The 15591-nt window shown below is 39.4% G+C and overlaps 1 protein-coding gene and 1 pseudogene across 10 annotated transcripts in view; both read left to right on the top strand.

Annotated features, from left to right (window-relative positions):
* The window catches only part of Synrg (synergin gamma), a 70488-nt gene extending 56966 nt beyond the window's left edge, over positions 1-13522 (top strand). For 7 of the 10 annotated variants that reach the window (XM_076869657.1, XM_076869653.1, XM_076869650.1 and 4 more), the window contains 3 exons: positions 9851-9961; positions 10300-10335; positions 11821-13522. In XM_076869657.1, the coding sequence (XP_076725772.1) occupies positions 9851-9961; positions 10300-10335; positions 11821-11952 (279 nt within the window). In that variant the 3' untranslated portion in view covers positions 11953-13522. The remainder of the gene's footprint in view (positions 1-9850; positions 9962-10299; positions 10336-11820) is intronic. The other 3 variants (XM_076869659.1, XM_076869658.1, XM_076869651.1) reach the window with 1 other exon arrangement.
* Positions 3156-3336, top strand: LOC143411125 (U2 spliceosomal RNA; annotated as a pseudogene).
* Positions 13523-15591: the final 2069 nt, after the last annotated feature.

Here is a 15591-nt window from a genome sequence, read left to right as displayed (position 1 = left end):
CAATCCCAAAAAAACAAAGGCTGAAATGTTCTGATAAGTGGATGCTGATCCATAATGGGGGAGCGGGTATGGGAAGAATGGAGGAACTTTGGGTTGGGCAAAGGGGAAGGAGGGGGAGGAAGGGGTATGGGGGTAGGAAGGTGGTAGAATGAGAAGGGCATCATTACCCTACGCATATGTATGTTTGCACAAGTGCGACTCTACATTGTGTACAACCAGAGAAATGAAAAATTGTGCTCCATTTGTGTACAATGAAATGAAATGCATTTTGTTGTCATGTATAACTAATTAGGAAAAATTTAAAAGTGGGGTAAAGGACATTTACTCTATCTACATCCTTCTTAATTCACATACATATATGCAAATTTTGCAAAAAAGCATTGGTTTGAATAGCTCCCTTTGCACTTCTAATTATTTGTGTCCTTCTAAAAAGCTATGTGATAGATAAATGTCATGTTGCTGTCTTATAGTTTACTATAGTTCTTAGATTCTTGAGTTATTTTCATTTTTTCCTGTTACGAGTAGTTCTGTTCCAAATAAACAAATGATTAGTTCTTTCTGTGATAAAGTTCCTCGAAGTGCACTTAAGAGGCCAGAGTGTGGGCCTGCATGTGTATATGCATGCAGCATTTACAGCTGCTGTTGCATTATTTTAGATGATTTTCCAGATAGCATTTAATTTTGTAAGAGGCTTTGCAAAATAATAATTTGCTGTTTTTATTTCCATCATGTATAAACTGAGAAAATATATTGGTTATTGACCTTACACATTTCATATTTGTGATAGATTTATGTACATATATATAGGCTAGTAAACTTTTATCAGTTTTTTTCCTCCTTTATTACTGTCATCTTTTTAATTTCATTGTGCAAAAGTATTTTATGTTTATGTATTCATATTCAATTTGTCTCTTAGGATATTTTTTATTTCACAATAGTCAGAAAGTTATCTTCCTTCTACAGCTGGAATAAATATGCTATTTCTTCTTCTTTTTTTATATTTAATTTTGTGACCCATCTGAAAAGGATTGCAGCTTGCAGCAGTGGTAGGAAGCAATTCTTACTGCTTTGAACTGAGAACCCAGTTGTCCCAACAACATGTCTTAAATATTAAATCTTCTCACCATTGTTATGTTGCTTCTGGATTACAATATTAAGTTCTTAAAGAGTTTACATAGTTTCCAAAATCTCTATTTTGTTCTTTAGAATGATTTTTCAATTTATAACCTAAAATTGTACAACTTGGGTTATTAAAAAAAATAGATAACTCTCCTAGATAATACAATAAGAAATGGAATGCAAACATTTGGAAAGAAGTCATGAAAGTATGTTCATTTGGTAATATGGAATTCTTCTAGAGGTTAAATGTATAAATTAACAAAAACTCATAGCATTCCAGCTGAGCTTTGTGGCACACTCTTGCCATCCCACCTAATTGGGGAGCTGAGGCAGGAGGATCACAAGTTCAAGGCCAGCCTGGGCAACTTAATGAGACTATCTCAAGAAATAAAAAGGGCTCGTGACGTAGCTCAGTGGTTCAACTCCCCAGTACCATAAAAATAATTTTAAAAATCATAGTGTTCCTACAAATTAACAAGAGCTGGAAAATACAATGAAAGTGGAAAATCTTTTTTTAAGTATTAAATCATTCAGTCCCTCGTCACAACTGAACTTCTGACCTTATAGTTAAGGAAACTGATTCCATTTTAAAATTCCATCTCAATCTCTTTTCTGTACCATTACTAGACTGTTCTTTCCAAGATGCAGATCTGATTATGCCATTTAAATTCCATTTAAAATCCTGTAGTGAGCTCACCATGGTCTTCAGGATCAAGTTCAAATTTCTTAGCTCAGTGAAGATCTTCCTGTCGTTGGACTGCACTTGCCTCACTGTTTGGCTGCCTTTCCCCAAAAGGTGTTCCAAGAGCCCTTCCTGTGTGTATCCTTAGCACATTTCTCTCAATTCTCATAGCATTTACTGTGCTTATTGATAATTGTGTGTTTTCTTGTCATTTGACCCCTAGCTTGTCAATTCCTTAAAAAGAGGACTGTCTTTTATTTCTTTATTGGTATTCTGACACAATGTTTGATGGGACTTTTTTGTTTTAGTAAATGGATAAAGGAAATGAAAGGGAAAAATGAAACAAATAGGGAAGATAAGATAAAGCCAAGAATGAAGTTAATTGTACAAAAATGTGTGCTTAAAGTGTTTGTATTTATTATTGGTGAGCTGTACAGTAACATTATGTGTTCTAGGATTTTATAAAACATGGCCAGTTCCATGATTCACTGCATTCATAACTTAATACTCAGAAGCAGCATAATTACTGCTGGCATTAATATCAGAAAGTAATTTCTTTTGTAAATTCTCATTAGGAGAAAACTTCCAGAAATAACAGCAACAAAAGGAAACTAATGTAACCAACATTATCTTCAAAAAATACCCTTTCAATAAATAAAATAATATGTTTCATTCAGTAGTTTCTTACAGTATCCTCATGGAGGTTGTATAGGAAACTTTTTGCTCTTTATACCATTTCTTCATTTTAGGTAAATAAGCTCCTCATGGACCACACTGCCATGGTGAGGTGCTTTGAATTTAATACTGCTACCAGCAAAGAGTTGCCATTTGTTCTGTACCTAGACCTGACCTGCTGGGCATTGTGCTATGATCTTGACATCCATTCACATTTAATCCTGGTAACAACCCTAAAGGTCATTAGCATAAACCCTTTTTTGTGTGTGTGCCTGGTGCTGGGGATTGAATTCAGGGCCTTGTGCATGCAAGGCAAGCACTTTGCCAAGTGAGCTATATCCCCTGCCCCCCTAAACCCTATTTTTACAGGTGAAGAAATTAGGGCTCAGAGAAGATAAAACCTGACTGAAACTGACAAATCTGGGATTTGAATCCACATCGTTTTGAAATTATTTCTTCCTGCTATGTTATTTCTAGCTTGCAAGATGCTGAAATAGACTTGTTTCTGCTGTGAAGATTACATGGGACTGTTCCCTTTGAAAGACGGCTGCAGCAGGGCCAGGGTGGAGCTCAGTGGTAGAGCATGTGTTTAGCATAAGCAGGATTCAATTCCCCAGTGCTAAAAAAAAAAAAAAAAAAAAAATCTTCACTGTTTTCCTCCACTGAAAAAGTCCCCTAGGTCGCTTTTTGGACTTTTGCCTAAGATCAAGTGTAGTATCTGTTATTTCAGTTTAATATATGATATGTCCTCTGTCCAAGAACAAAATGTTAAATGGATTTTTGGAGGAGGGAGATGGAGTAGGACCCAGCTCCACACATCCATCTAATATCATAGTACCTGTAGAAATGGTGCAACCCCTTCAAGAGAACATCAAAAAAATTTTTTTAAAAAGAAATGGAAAAAAGTCCCAGGTATAGTATGCTTCACAGTAGGTAGGGATTCTTGGCTAAGAAAAGCGGGATACACAATCTTAAATTTCAAATTGGGACTCCTTGGTATTTAAGCTGAATGTTGATGAGGCAAAAGGGTGCTTGCATCCCCCCATCCCCAATTCCCTTAAATACTTCCTCTGCCTGTGAACTGAGACTCCCCATTGGTAGAAGCACTTTCCCCTCTGAGCACTCAGACCAAGAAGGAACTGATACAAAAGAGAAAAGTTACCTAAGCTTTTATCTCATGGATGTGGGTTGAAGTTCAGTAGGTTTGGAACAAAAAAACTTCAATCCTGGAAAACAAACCAATCAATTTTGCCATATAAAATCTATAAGAAGAGAAAGGACTCTTTTCCTCATACCTGTAGTCAACTAGAAATCACTCAGCCTCTTTGATCTCACTGCTATGGTGAGTATGATACAGGCTGTTTGTTTGATAATGCCTTTCAGTGTAAACTAAGCAGTGAATTTCAGATTCATTTCTGATTGCTGTGGCATATCAAGAGAACAGTTTAATGATAGCATTTTTTTCTCTTGCCAGTATGTGCAGTGTTTTAGAGAAAACATCTTTACCATGTCTCTGGATGGCAATCCTCAGCTGACAGTAGGTGGCAGTGGTAGACAGAATAATGACCCCACAAAAATGCCCCCATCCCTGGTACCTGTGAAGATGTTACTAGTAATAGTAACTTTGCAGATGGCGATAAGTTAAGTAGCTTTGGGTGGGGAAATGATCCTGGATTATCTGGTTGGGCCTAGTGTCATCCCAAGCATCTTTATAGAAGGAAGGTAGGAGAGTAAGAGGAAGGAAAAAGTCATGTAACAACAGAAGCAGAGAGAAATTGGCAGGTGTTATCCTACTGGTTTTGGAGATAGGACCCAGAGCCAAAGAATGCACAGGCAGTTTCTAGAAGCTAGAAAAGGCAAAGAAAGAGATTCTTCCCTAAAACTTCCAGAAGGAAGGCATCTCTTCCAAGCCATCTTAGACTCTGACCTCCAGAACTGTAAGAGGGTAAATTTATCTCTTAAGCCTTTAAATTTGTACTAGTTTGTCACAGAAGACTAGGAGAGTATTACACAAAACCTTGTAATGAAACCAATATCCAAAAGTCTAGAATTGCTTTTGAAATGTGTGTAGATCATTCTTCATATCAACTTAGACCAGGTTATGCTGTAGTAACAAACACCCCCTTGCCAATCTTAGCAATATACTGCAACCACACTTTTTTTTCTTGCTCATGCTGTGTGTTCATCTCAAGTTCGAGGGGGCTCTGTGCCACATTCTTCTCACTCAGAGACCCTGGTAGACAGAACCTCCACCATGTGAAACAGGAAGGGTCTAGGACCTAACCTGACAAATAGCACATTGGTCTTAAAGGCATCAGAGGTGATACATGTGACTTATGGTCTGTTGACCTTGGCAAGTTACATGGCCATGCCTAATTTCAAGGAAACAGAGAAGATCAGGGTATCACTTTTCCAGAAAAGGAGACTGAGAATATTGGTAAGGAATACTAATTACCACCAAACTCTTCTTCCTTAATAATGATTTTCTTGGACACCATTTTAGCAGGTCATTACTAGCTAAGGATTCAATACTGTGTATCTCAGTCTAACTCTGGGACTTGTCAGTATAAGCAGGTCATATATAATATGTTTTTTAAAAATCCTTGCTAAATACATGAAACATCTTCTAATTAAAGTAAATAATCATGGTGGCCTGTTGAAAGCATAACTTCAGCTACTGATTGGTGTCAAACTGCTACATTCACTACAATAATCCCCTGCTTATAGAGGTGTATTTAGGAAGGTTAATTTTGTCGTTTGAAAGATTAATTTGATCACAGGGTAATTTATGCAGAGCCTTATGATTTTCATTGGAGATTACAGTATGACCTTTCCCTCCACTTTTCTAATGCCCTCAGTAAACAGATATTAAAGGGCTTTTATTAATTTGATTTCAAATTCACAGTTTTCCCAGATTCTAATTATTTCTCAAATAGTCCTGATTCAGTAAGATGATGAATGTCTGTAATGTAGATGATGGAGATGGTAATGTATTTTTAACTTCTTTGGAAAGCTTTAGTTTATCAAAGTGAATGATTGTGATAATCATTTAGACTATTTTTTACTTTCCAGAGAGTTTTATTTTTTGGTCTGTTGTTGTTTGGTTGATTGTTTTTGGTGTGGTGCTGGGAATCGAATCCTTCAAAGTACATTTTTCAATATCTCTGAGAGTCTCAACACCGACTAAGGAAGCAAGCTAGTGCAAGTGAAATTATTACCATTTGCAGATGATAGAACTGGAGAACAAACAAGTAACAGTACCAGTCGCTCGACATTTGACCAAAGTGCCCATGATTACACTAAAAAAGGAAAGGGAGAGAAGAAAATTTATCCTCTGACTTGGCTAAGGCCATGTGAATTTACTGCAGAATCCTCCGAATATAATTGAAATACCACACACACACACACACACACACACACACACATTTTTCCTGTCCTACCTGGAGTTTAAGAAAAATTTGTGAAACTACTTAATACTTTGTTATTTCAGAATAGAAAGGGATGGAGAAACATGATACGTAGTTCACACATTTTTCTAGGAAGAAGCTGATTTTTTTTGTTTTTTTTTTTTTTTTCTCTAGGGAAGAAAACTAAAAGTATATAATACAGCTTTCCTTTGTTGTTCAAAAAGAGTCTGGTAACCCTCTGTGGTTCAACCTAGAGTAACTTCAGAAAAGGTAGCTACTACTTTGGTAGGAGTTTGCCATCATCCCGGATCACCTCAGTGTCCATGAGGATAAACCAACGCTGTGCCAGGTTCCCAGGTCCTTGACCACTTGAACGCAGGGCCCTTGTGTCCACTTGCTGCCTTCATCTGTGTGCATGATCCCTGGGGACTGTGTTCCCGTGTCAGACTGCAGTGCGTCTGCAGTCCTCAGTTCAGACAGCTGACTTTCTCAGCCCAGCCACGCTGGCAAGCCTCCACTCTCCCCACACTCCACCTGCACTGCCCTTGTTCTTGGTTCTTGGGACAGGACACTGCCTGGACTATTTACTTTGTTCCTTTCAACTCCTGTCTGTCTTCACTTCCTTTCCCACCTGCTTAATCCCTGTGTGCTTGACTCCCTCCCTTCAGTCAGGCTCATCAGACAGCCAGCCCAGATATGTGCTGCCATTTTCCTTCTCACAGCCAGTTTGACCCACTGCTGGTACAGGGACTCCCACCACCGAAGTTTGCTGCCCTTGATCAGTTCTTAAGGCCACTGCCATTTATATGCTATTGATAGTCTCACCACCTCCTATAGAGAGAGGACAGGCCCTCTGAGTTTCCTCCCATTGCAGTGGTGTGTTGGAACCAACTCTTCCCAGCTTTTAAGAACTGATTGTTGGGGCTGGGGATGTGGTTCAAGTGGTAGTGCGCTCGCCTGGCACGCGTGTGGCCCGGGTTCGATCCTCAGCACCACATACAAAGATGTTGTGTCTGCCGAAAAACTAAAAAAAATAAAAAAAAAATAAAAAAAAAAGAACTGATTGTTATATTTTCAGGAATTTTGTAAGTCAGTTGTTAAGCACAACCATTATTAAAAATTATATAAATTTGCAGTTAAAAAGTAAGAACAGAGGTTTAAAAAGTACTAAAAAAAAAAGACAAATACTCAAGACTCTCTAGTTCTTTTATTATATTTTACTATTATCTAGCTTTGTGGGTTATTTATGTTCGTCATAGGACAACCAACTGTCTCTGTTTGCTCAGGACTAAGGAATTTCTTCAGTGCTAAAACCAGAACAGTCTTCCACAAACCAAGACAGTTAGTCACCACAGAATATTGTATAACATGATGCAGATACTAGGTAATGATGTGATTGTACATCTCTTCCCAATTCCTTGTTTATTGACATCACTTTTAAAAGCTTGAAATCAGCCATGGTGGGCGTATTTGTATCATGGAAACCTGCAAATGATTTATATCAGGGTTGCTTTTTTTTTTTTTTTTTTCTGATTATTTAGATTTAAAAAGGTGTCAGAGAAGCCCAGTATGGTGGCACATGTCTGTAATCCCAGAGGTTTACATGCCTGTAATCCTCTTGCTAAGGCAGGAGGATCACAAATTCAAGGCCAGCCTCAGCAATTTATCAAGGCCCTAAGCAATTTCATAAGACCCTGTCTCAACAAATAAAAAGGGCTGGGGTTATGGCTTAGGGGTTAAGCACCTCTGGGTTCAATCCCTGTACCAAAAATCAAAAAAAAAAAATTAACGTGCATTAAATTTAAGCATGCTATGTGTATAAGGATTGTATTGTGAATACCACAAAGTTGAGAAAATATTCCCCAGTGTTCAGCAAAGAAGTTACTCAGTCTTTGACAGAGGAGTGAAGTTCTGAGATAATGTCTTTGTTGTTTCACTTTAGTCTTAGTCTTTAACATGAAAATATCAACCAGTATTTACTTCAAAACTACACATTTGTGAAAGTAACCAAAGAGTGACTATGAATCCAAGAGTTGGCAAAATCAAAGAAAACATTCCATGAGAATCAATTGACTGATGGAATTTACAATAAAGATGATTATATATTTTATTATTTGTAAACTATTTGCTGCATACCCTTTATGGCAGTTAAGTTTATAGTAAATTGTGAGTGTTTGTATGCATGCTATTTTTTTGTTGGAAGATCAGTTCTTGATGGCAGGGAATGGGACGATTTTGCTTCTAAGGAAGCCAAGGATGCTGCTGAACACCCTACCATGCAGGGCAGAGCCCCTGCAACAAACGATTATCCAGCCTAAAATGTCAGAAAATAAATTGCTTTAGATATTTTAAAAACTTCTTCAGGGCTTAGCGTGTGGCTCGGTGGTAGAGTTCTTGTCTAGCATGTGTGAGGGTTAGATTGTCACTACCTCACATAAATAAATGAATAAAGTAAAGGTCTATCAACATCTAAAAAAAATATTTAAAAGAATCAAACTTCTTCACATTAAGGGTCCAACACTTCTAACTGGGTATGGTGGCGCATGCCTGTAATCCCAGAGGCTCAGGAGGCTAAGGCAGGAGGAACTCAAATTCAAGGCCAGCCTCAATAATTTAGACCTAATCTGAAAAAATAAGAATGGCTAAGGATGTAGTTCAGGGGTTAAGAGTCCCTGGGTTCAATCCTGAGTACCAAAAAAGGAAAGAAATTGACAGCTTTCCAAAATACAGACCTTGCCCTTTTAATCACTATATTCCATATTTCATAGATTTATTTTGGAGGAGTGCATTAGATAACTCCTATAAAGAGTGAGCATAATAGCTGGGCATGGGGCGCATGCCTATAATCCCAGCAGCTTTGGAGGCTGAGACCCTGTTTCTAAATAAAATACAAAATAGGGCTGGGGGTGGGGCTTAGTGGTCAAGTGCCTCTGAGTTCAATCACTGGTACAAAAAGAAAAAAACAAGGCTTGACTTTCAGATCTTGGAGTACTGACCTCCAGCTGCTGACTTTTCAAATCTCATTCTCAGGACTAGGCCCAGCCAGCCAGCCACTTGCACACAGAGCACCTGACCTTAGCTGTCCCACAGCAACTCCAGCTTCAGCTCAGCTGTACCAAACTGAACTCTTCTCCCACCCTCTACCTTCAAGCCTGATCCTCCTCTCACATCCAACAGATCGCTCAGTCCTTGATTCCACTGCCTTCAAAGCTTTTCCATGTGTCCATTCTCTTCTCTTCCCCACTGTTGCTGCCATAGCTCTAACCTTTAGTATGTCCCCTGGATTGCTACAGCAGCCTTCTAACAGGCTATACCTTGAGGGTGGCCACCCCCAACTCATTGCCTACCATGCAGCGAGAAGGATCCTGCTGTGATCTGGTTAGAGTGCTCCTTACATCCCTTTGAAGGCCCTTCGTGTTCTAGCCTCACCTCCTCCCGCCTTTCATAAGCATGACTCCCACCCTCTAGCTTCTTGCCCACATCCATGCTTAGAGGTCTTTGCCTTGTGCCACTTAATACATTTAATACCCTTTGCTCCCCTACCTCACCCAACACATCCCATCTGTACTTTGCTAAGATGATTCCAAGTTCTAGGAAGCATTGCCTGACCTCAGGCTCCTTCTCCTGAGGTTGAGTGAGGTGCCCCTCCCCTTGTCCTGGTACTCAGTGCTTGCCTCTGAGTAAGCACTGGCTACAATTATGACCCTGAACTGCCTGATACCCACCTGACCCCTCTGTAGACCATGAGTCCTCAAAGTACAGGGAGCATTTTTTTATTTGTGGTGGCATCCCTACTACCTGGAATATAGCAGGTATTTGTCAAGTGCTTGGGGGGGGGGGGAACTATGATGGTATTAGAGACTTGGCTTAATTTGCTGCCAGACCTCCGGAGGATGAATGATCAGGGAGTGAAGCAAACAGCATTTGAAATTCCTGGACTCATACCCATTTGTCTTGTCACTTACAGCCAGATGAAAATTCCCTGGATTTTTCTTCTTGTATGCTGCGACCTGGGATTAAAAATGCTCAGGAACTTGCTTGTGGGGTGTGCCTCTTAAATGTGGATTCTAGGAGCCGGGTAAGTCGTATGCCTTCCAAAGAGGGCAGAGTGCTTCCCTAACTTGACCTGGGTGACAACATCATGTAGTATGCTTCAGCGCAAGGTTTGTGACTACAGGTGGGGATTTGAAAAAATCGTGAAAGCCGAGGTAGTAGGGAATACCTTTCTTTCCAGGGGCAGTTGGGGGTGCTGTTGAAGGAGCAGATGTGGTCCTTCCCTTTCTAATAAGCATGCTGTCTGCATTGCACCCTGGGGTGGAAAGAAGGAAAGGTTTCCTATGAGGATTTATGTGGAGGCAAGAAGCCCTGTTTTGGGTTTTTGTTTTTTTTGACCTTATGGTTTCAACATTATTTCAGAAAGAAGAGAAGCCTGCAGAAGAACATCCTAAAAAAGTATGAACCAGTTACACATTATCTTAGCGTGTCCATCTTAATTTTATTGAGTGTGGAAGGCAAACAGACGATTCTGTTGCCATCCTGGACCGTTCCAATCATGGTCCTTTACTGAGTCATCGCTGTTCCCATAATGTTTGATTGAATCAACTAACATATCTGTGTGGACCACTGCTGTCTTGTTTGCATGCTTGTGTCTCATAATTGGCTTCTGGTGTTATAGCTATTTTTCTCTGCAGTGAACAGGGTAACAGAATGAGCAACTTCTGGAAGACTGGAAGTTGTAGTGACACACAGAATAAGATCAGAGAGCTTCAGGAATTAGCTGTTAACAGACGAAAACAAATCCGTTGGGTTTTAGAGTTTTATTTACTTACTTTTAGCATTTTAGGAAACTAATCACAGGAAGTGGTCCAGGTTGGTACTACTTTTCCCCAGTTGACTGTAACCTACCTTTAGAAATTACTAATCTGGAAATAAGTCTTGTGAGTTTGAAGTTCATTATTTTTTTTTTAAAGAAAGAGGTGTGAGAGAGAGAGAGAGAGGGAAAGAGAGAATTTTTAATATTTTCAGTTTTTGGCGGACACAACATCTTTGTTTGTATGTGGTGCTGAGGATCGAACCCGGGCCGCATGCATGCCAGGCGAGCGCGCTACCGCTTGAGCCACATCCCCAGCCCTGAAGTTCATTATTTTTTATAACCCCTATACCTGTTGGGACTTTTTAACTACAGTAGTCTCCCCTTGTCCTAAAGGAATATGTTCCAAGACACCCAGGGGATACCTGAAACCTCAGATAGTACTGAGCCCGACATATGCCATGTTTTTTTCTATATGCACATACCTATGATAAAGTTTAACGTAAGAGAATAGTTACAGTAACAAAATAATTATAGCAATACACTATAATAAAAGTTAGGTGAATGTGGTTTCGGTCTCTCAAAAGAGTAAGGATGGGTGTTCATATTGTGGAACCACAGTTCACTGTGGATAACGGAAACTGCAAAATGCAGAACTGCAAATAAGAGGGACTGTTCCTATTGGCATTAGACCTAAGAGTTGTTGATTCTTTTCTAACTCTCCTATAATTTTTCTGCCATAAATGGACTGTAATCAGCCCCAGAATTTTAAGGGGTTACAATTAGAGGGCATCCTTCAGCACAGTAAGGGATGGCAATTATCTGTGGCCGTTGGCAATTTTAGTTCCGTGTCATGATCTCTCCCCAATCCCCACAGCCTCTGTCTGCCTTTTCTAGGAAAGACTTGGCCTTCTTTTGCTGAAACTAGGTTGAATAGTAACAATCTTTCCACCTTTAGCAGTAAACAACTTTGTTACTTGAATTCCCCTAGCTACTTACTCAGCTTTTGTGTGTGTGCCATTCAGGCCTCAGCCTCTGTGACACCTGGTGAGGTGTATGTGTTGGTTGCTGATAAGCACTTGGGAGCAGAAAACACCTGACTTGCCCCACATCTCTATTTCCGGCAGGCGTTCAACTCAGAAACAGACAGTTTCAAGCTGGCCTACGGAGGGCACCAGTATCACGCCAGCTGTGCAAACTTCTGGATCAACTGTGTTGAACCAAAGCCTCCTGGTCTCATCCTGCCTGACTTGCTCTGAAAAGGTCCTTTAGGAAGCACTATTTTGTTTTTTTCTGTCACACCTCTGAGGGTGACAGGGTGAATAAACAGAATATGAGTACTGCAAGGTTCACCTGCATGGATCTATGAATTCCCCAAGAGGTAAAAAAAATGCAGTGGAAGTTCCCCGTCATTCCTATAGACCACCTTTGATCTCTGATTCCTACTGCCAATCTCTTGGATTTGAGATAAAATTGCCTACCTAAACTACATGTGACAACAGAAGTTCACGCACTTATTTCTAGTTCTCTTAAAGATGTTTGAAAATATGGACCACAGTTTTCTTTAAAGAATGTTTTGCTGCTGCAGTACTGAAACTGTGAAGAATTCGACATTTGAAGAAAAATAACTTATTATTGTGGTACTGGTATTGGCAGGACTGTTCAAGCCAGTGCTTATTTTATGTCTAGAACACATGGTCCTGTGAAGTAGAATGCATTTCTCTGCACTTAGTTTGTAAATATCTGTAATGAATAAACTGGAAATTGTGATTAAACTGATACTCTATGTTCTTAAAGAAAAAAACTTTGCTCATCTCCATTGGACAGTAGCGGGCAGTGAAGGCAGATGTACCATCTTTGTTGTCACACCTGAACCTCTGACCCTTGTCACCTTTCAAGAAAACTCTTTCCCAAAACATGCCTGAGTCCTTTGCAGTGGAGAGGAGCATCCACTTCTGACAGAGGCCCAAAACCTGCACATCAGGATGAATATGCTTCCCCTTTGAACCCTTCACTGAAAACCATTTTTGCCCCACAAAAAGGCTAGTTATTTTTCCAGACAAGATCTGGAAAGGCTGTGAAACAAAATCTCTCTGCAGTGGCAGCTCTCCACATTTCCAAAGATGACTGCATAGGGGCCAGCAGTGCCCGACTGCATATCTGTGAGAGATCTGAAAATTAACTCAGGGTGAGAGGGGAACTCCCAGCCTAGTGAGCAGGATAGTAAGATACATGTCTATTTATGGTAGAGATACATGCTGTAGAAGCATGGAAGGAAACTGTTCATCAACCTCACTAAATTTTAGAAGGAAGAGGCTCATGTTCTCTGGTGTAAGATTTTTTTTTTGTCACTTATACCGAATGCATAAAATCAGAGGACCCAGAGCCAAATGTTAAAGACTGTTATTTCTAGGAAGAATGGACCAATCTAGGACACATATTTCTCTGTTGCTTTTGTGCTTCATGAAAATATTTTGGATCTAGTATGTTTCACTTTGTATGACTTAGGCTTTCTGACCTAGGCTTGTTTTTTATTTGTAAACTTTGAGAAGGTTGCAATTTTTTGTCTGGATATCTGCTGTTTTTACATAATTGTTTTCCCTTTTGGGGATAAAACTTGGAGGAATTGTGCTGTTTCATCTTACACCTTTTACATATTCTTTAAGAAAGTTGTAGAACATTTTAAACAGCTGTTGATGTAGCTTCTGCTTTACCCTACTGTATACCAGGGTACACAGAGAAGTGTTGATAAGTCTATTTTTCTCATTTGCTCTGAATGACGCCATCTCCAGCTATTTATGACTGAGATGGCTGTCTGAATTGTCACCTAGAGACAAGGTGAATGTGGTGTTTGTAACGGGACAGGTGGGCTGGTGTTTAGCAGACTTCCTGAGGTCTCTGCCCCACTTCATCCTGGACTGCAATAGTTTTCATTATGGCACTAAAATAACAGGCAGGCTTAACTGTCTTGCAGATTCCATAATAGAATCTACCTTAGCAAGAATGTCTCCCAGTTTGATGGAATTTATATTGCTGAAGTACTTTTGGGGGAAGGCTGTATGGACACAGTGGCCTATGCCAATGATATTTTTTAAAGTACCTGTTCACTAGATTGGTTCCCTTTCCTAGATTGACTCCAGAATGCATCAGATTAAATTCCTGCATGTAATCACAGCTGTGTTTATCAAGTGTGATAGGTTCAGTGACTCTTTGGGAGGTGCCAGAAGAAAATTCAGTAGATGTCAACAAAAACCTTTTGTGATGAAAAGTGTTCACTACTTTTAATATCTGCTTAATACTTGAAATGTTTAGTTACCTGCCACCAATAAGGATTCGCTAAGTGTGGAATACCATCAGGCTGATTTTTCTTTGTACATGTTTGTTAAAATGACTCATCATTGCGTTCAGCCTCACCTCGGCTCCTGTTAGCCAAGAGCCCAGTGTCCTTGGAAACAGTAACCAAGGTTACTTATTTCCATACTGTGTATTGTGTCGGGCAGCTTCTCCCCACTGCTTGAATGGTGATTAATAAGCACTTTTCTTTTTGGCATTGCATTTTAGCTTTAAAATTTCTATGGCTTATTGTGTAATTTAATTTTTGTCTGGACACGCTTGAGATAGAAAAGGTACAAGGTATACTAGGACAGTTTCCATGTTTTTCCTATGGTTGCTAGTTAACATTGTATATGGGTTGCATATTCTAAATTATTTGAATATTTTGTGTATATACACATATTGTGGGCACTTTGGGTGTTTTGTTTTTTGGTCTGATTTGTTAAAGATATGTTCTACTTTCCTATTTAATTAGTATGTTCCTAAAACTATAAAAAGATTATGAGGAGCTATATGACCTATACATTTGAAATGCTTGCTCTGTACTGGGACCACTATGAAAATTCCCCTTTATACCTTCTAGGTCAAACACATTACTTTGTGTGAACAGATAATAAACAGACATTTTCAAAGATATTTCCCATTTAGAAGGGAGCACTATAGTCTGTTGTAGACCATTCTGGCAAATGTTAGAATGCAGGGCAGGATGAATTTAGCCTATTTTGTTGGGGAGGTTGGGGAGTATTTCTTTGGAGAAGTATGGGCCAAATAAAAATATTGAAAAGCCCTCAGGTCAAGCTGAAAAAAAAAATAAATCTTAAATAGCCCTAGGGTGAAAAATGCCACTTTACAAATACCTTTCTAACAAAATATATCAAAATTTTTACTTAATTCCATTCTTCATGTTGATGTGTAAGAAAGTGGGTTTTTTTTTTTTTTTTTTTTTTTTTAAAAGCATTTACGGGGATGCATCTCATTATTTTGTAGTGGTGGCCATATTAACCAGTGCTGTACATCCATAGTGAAATGAGTTGGGTGTGATTTGGAATTTGGTCCTGTATTTTAAAAGATGGTATGGCTTTTTCCTTTTACTTACATTTTAATAAACAATTGCCCTAACTGCCATGTTTAGACATTATAAAGATTGATCTCTGTAAGATTGTCAGGGTTTGTTCTGAATTAAGCATGTGTTAATTAAGCTTCTCTAACAGAAAAGCCAACTGTAGAAAAATCTCAAGCTACTAGTCTTTTGGTCTTTTCTAACAGGTGTGGAGGCACATACCTGTAATCCTAGCTTCTCAGGAGGCGGAGGCAGGACTCCAAGTTCTGGACCAGCCTGTGAAACTCAGTGAGACCCTCTCAAAATAAAAAAGGCTGGAGAGGCAGCTCAGAGGGAGAGCACCCCTGGGTTTAATCCCCAATAGCGTGCACACGCAAAGCAAGCAAAATGAATTAAGGCCAAAGCACTTAGGTTATCAGGCTTCCCGAATGCAAAGCTCTTAGCCACAGCTCAGTAGTGGAGTTTGCTGGGATTTCTACAGGAAATTTTCTTTAATAATACCTGT

Source organism: Callospermophilus lateralis, chromosome 11 (genome assembly GCF_048772815.1).
Source record: "Callospermophilus lateralis isolate mCalLat2 chromosome 11, mCalLat2.hap1, whole genome shotgun sequence".
NCBI classification, from domain to species: domain Eukaryota; kingdom Metazoa; phylum Chordata; class Mammalia; order Rodentia; family Sciuridae; genus Callospermophilus; species Callospermophilus lateralis.
This window is presented reverse-complemented; position numbering and strand designations above follow the sequence as displayed.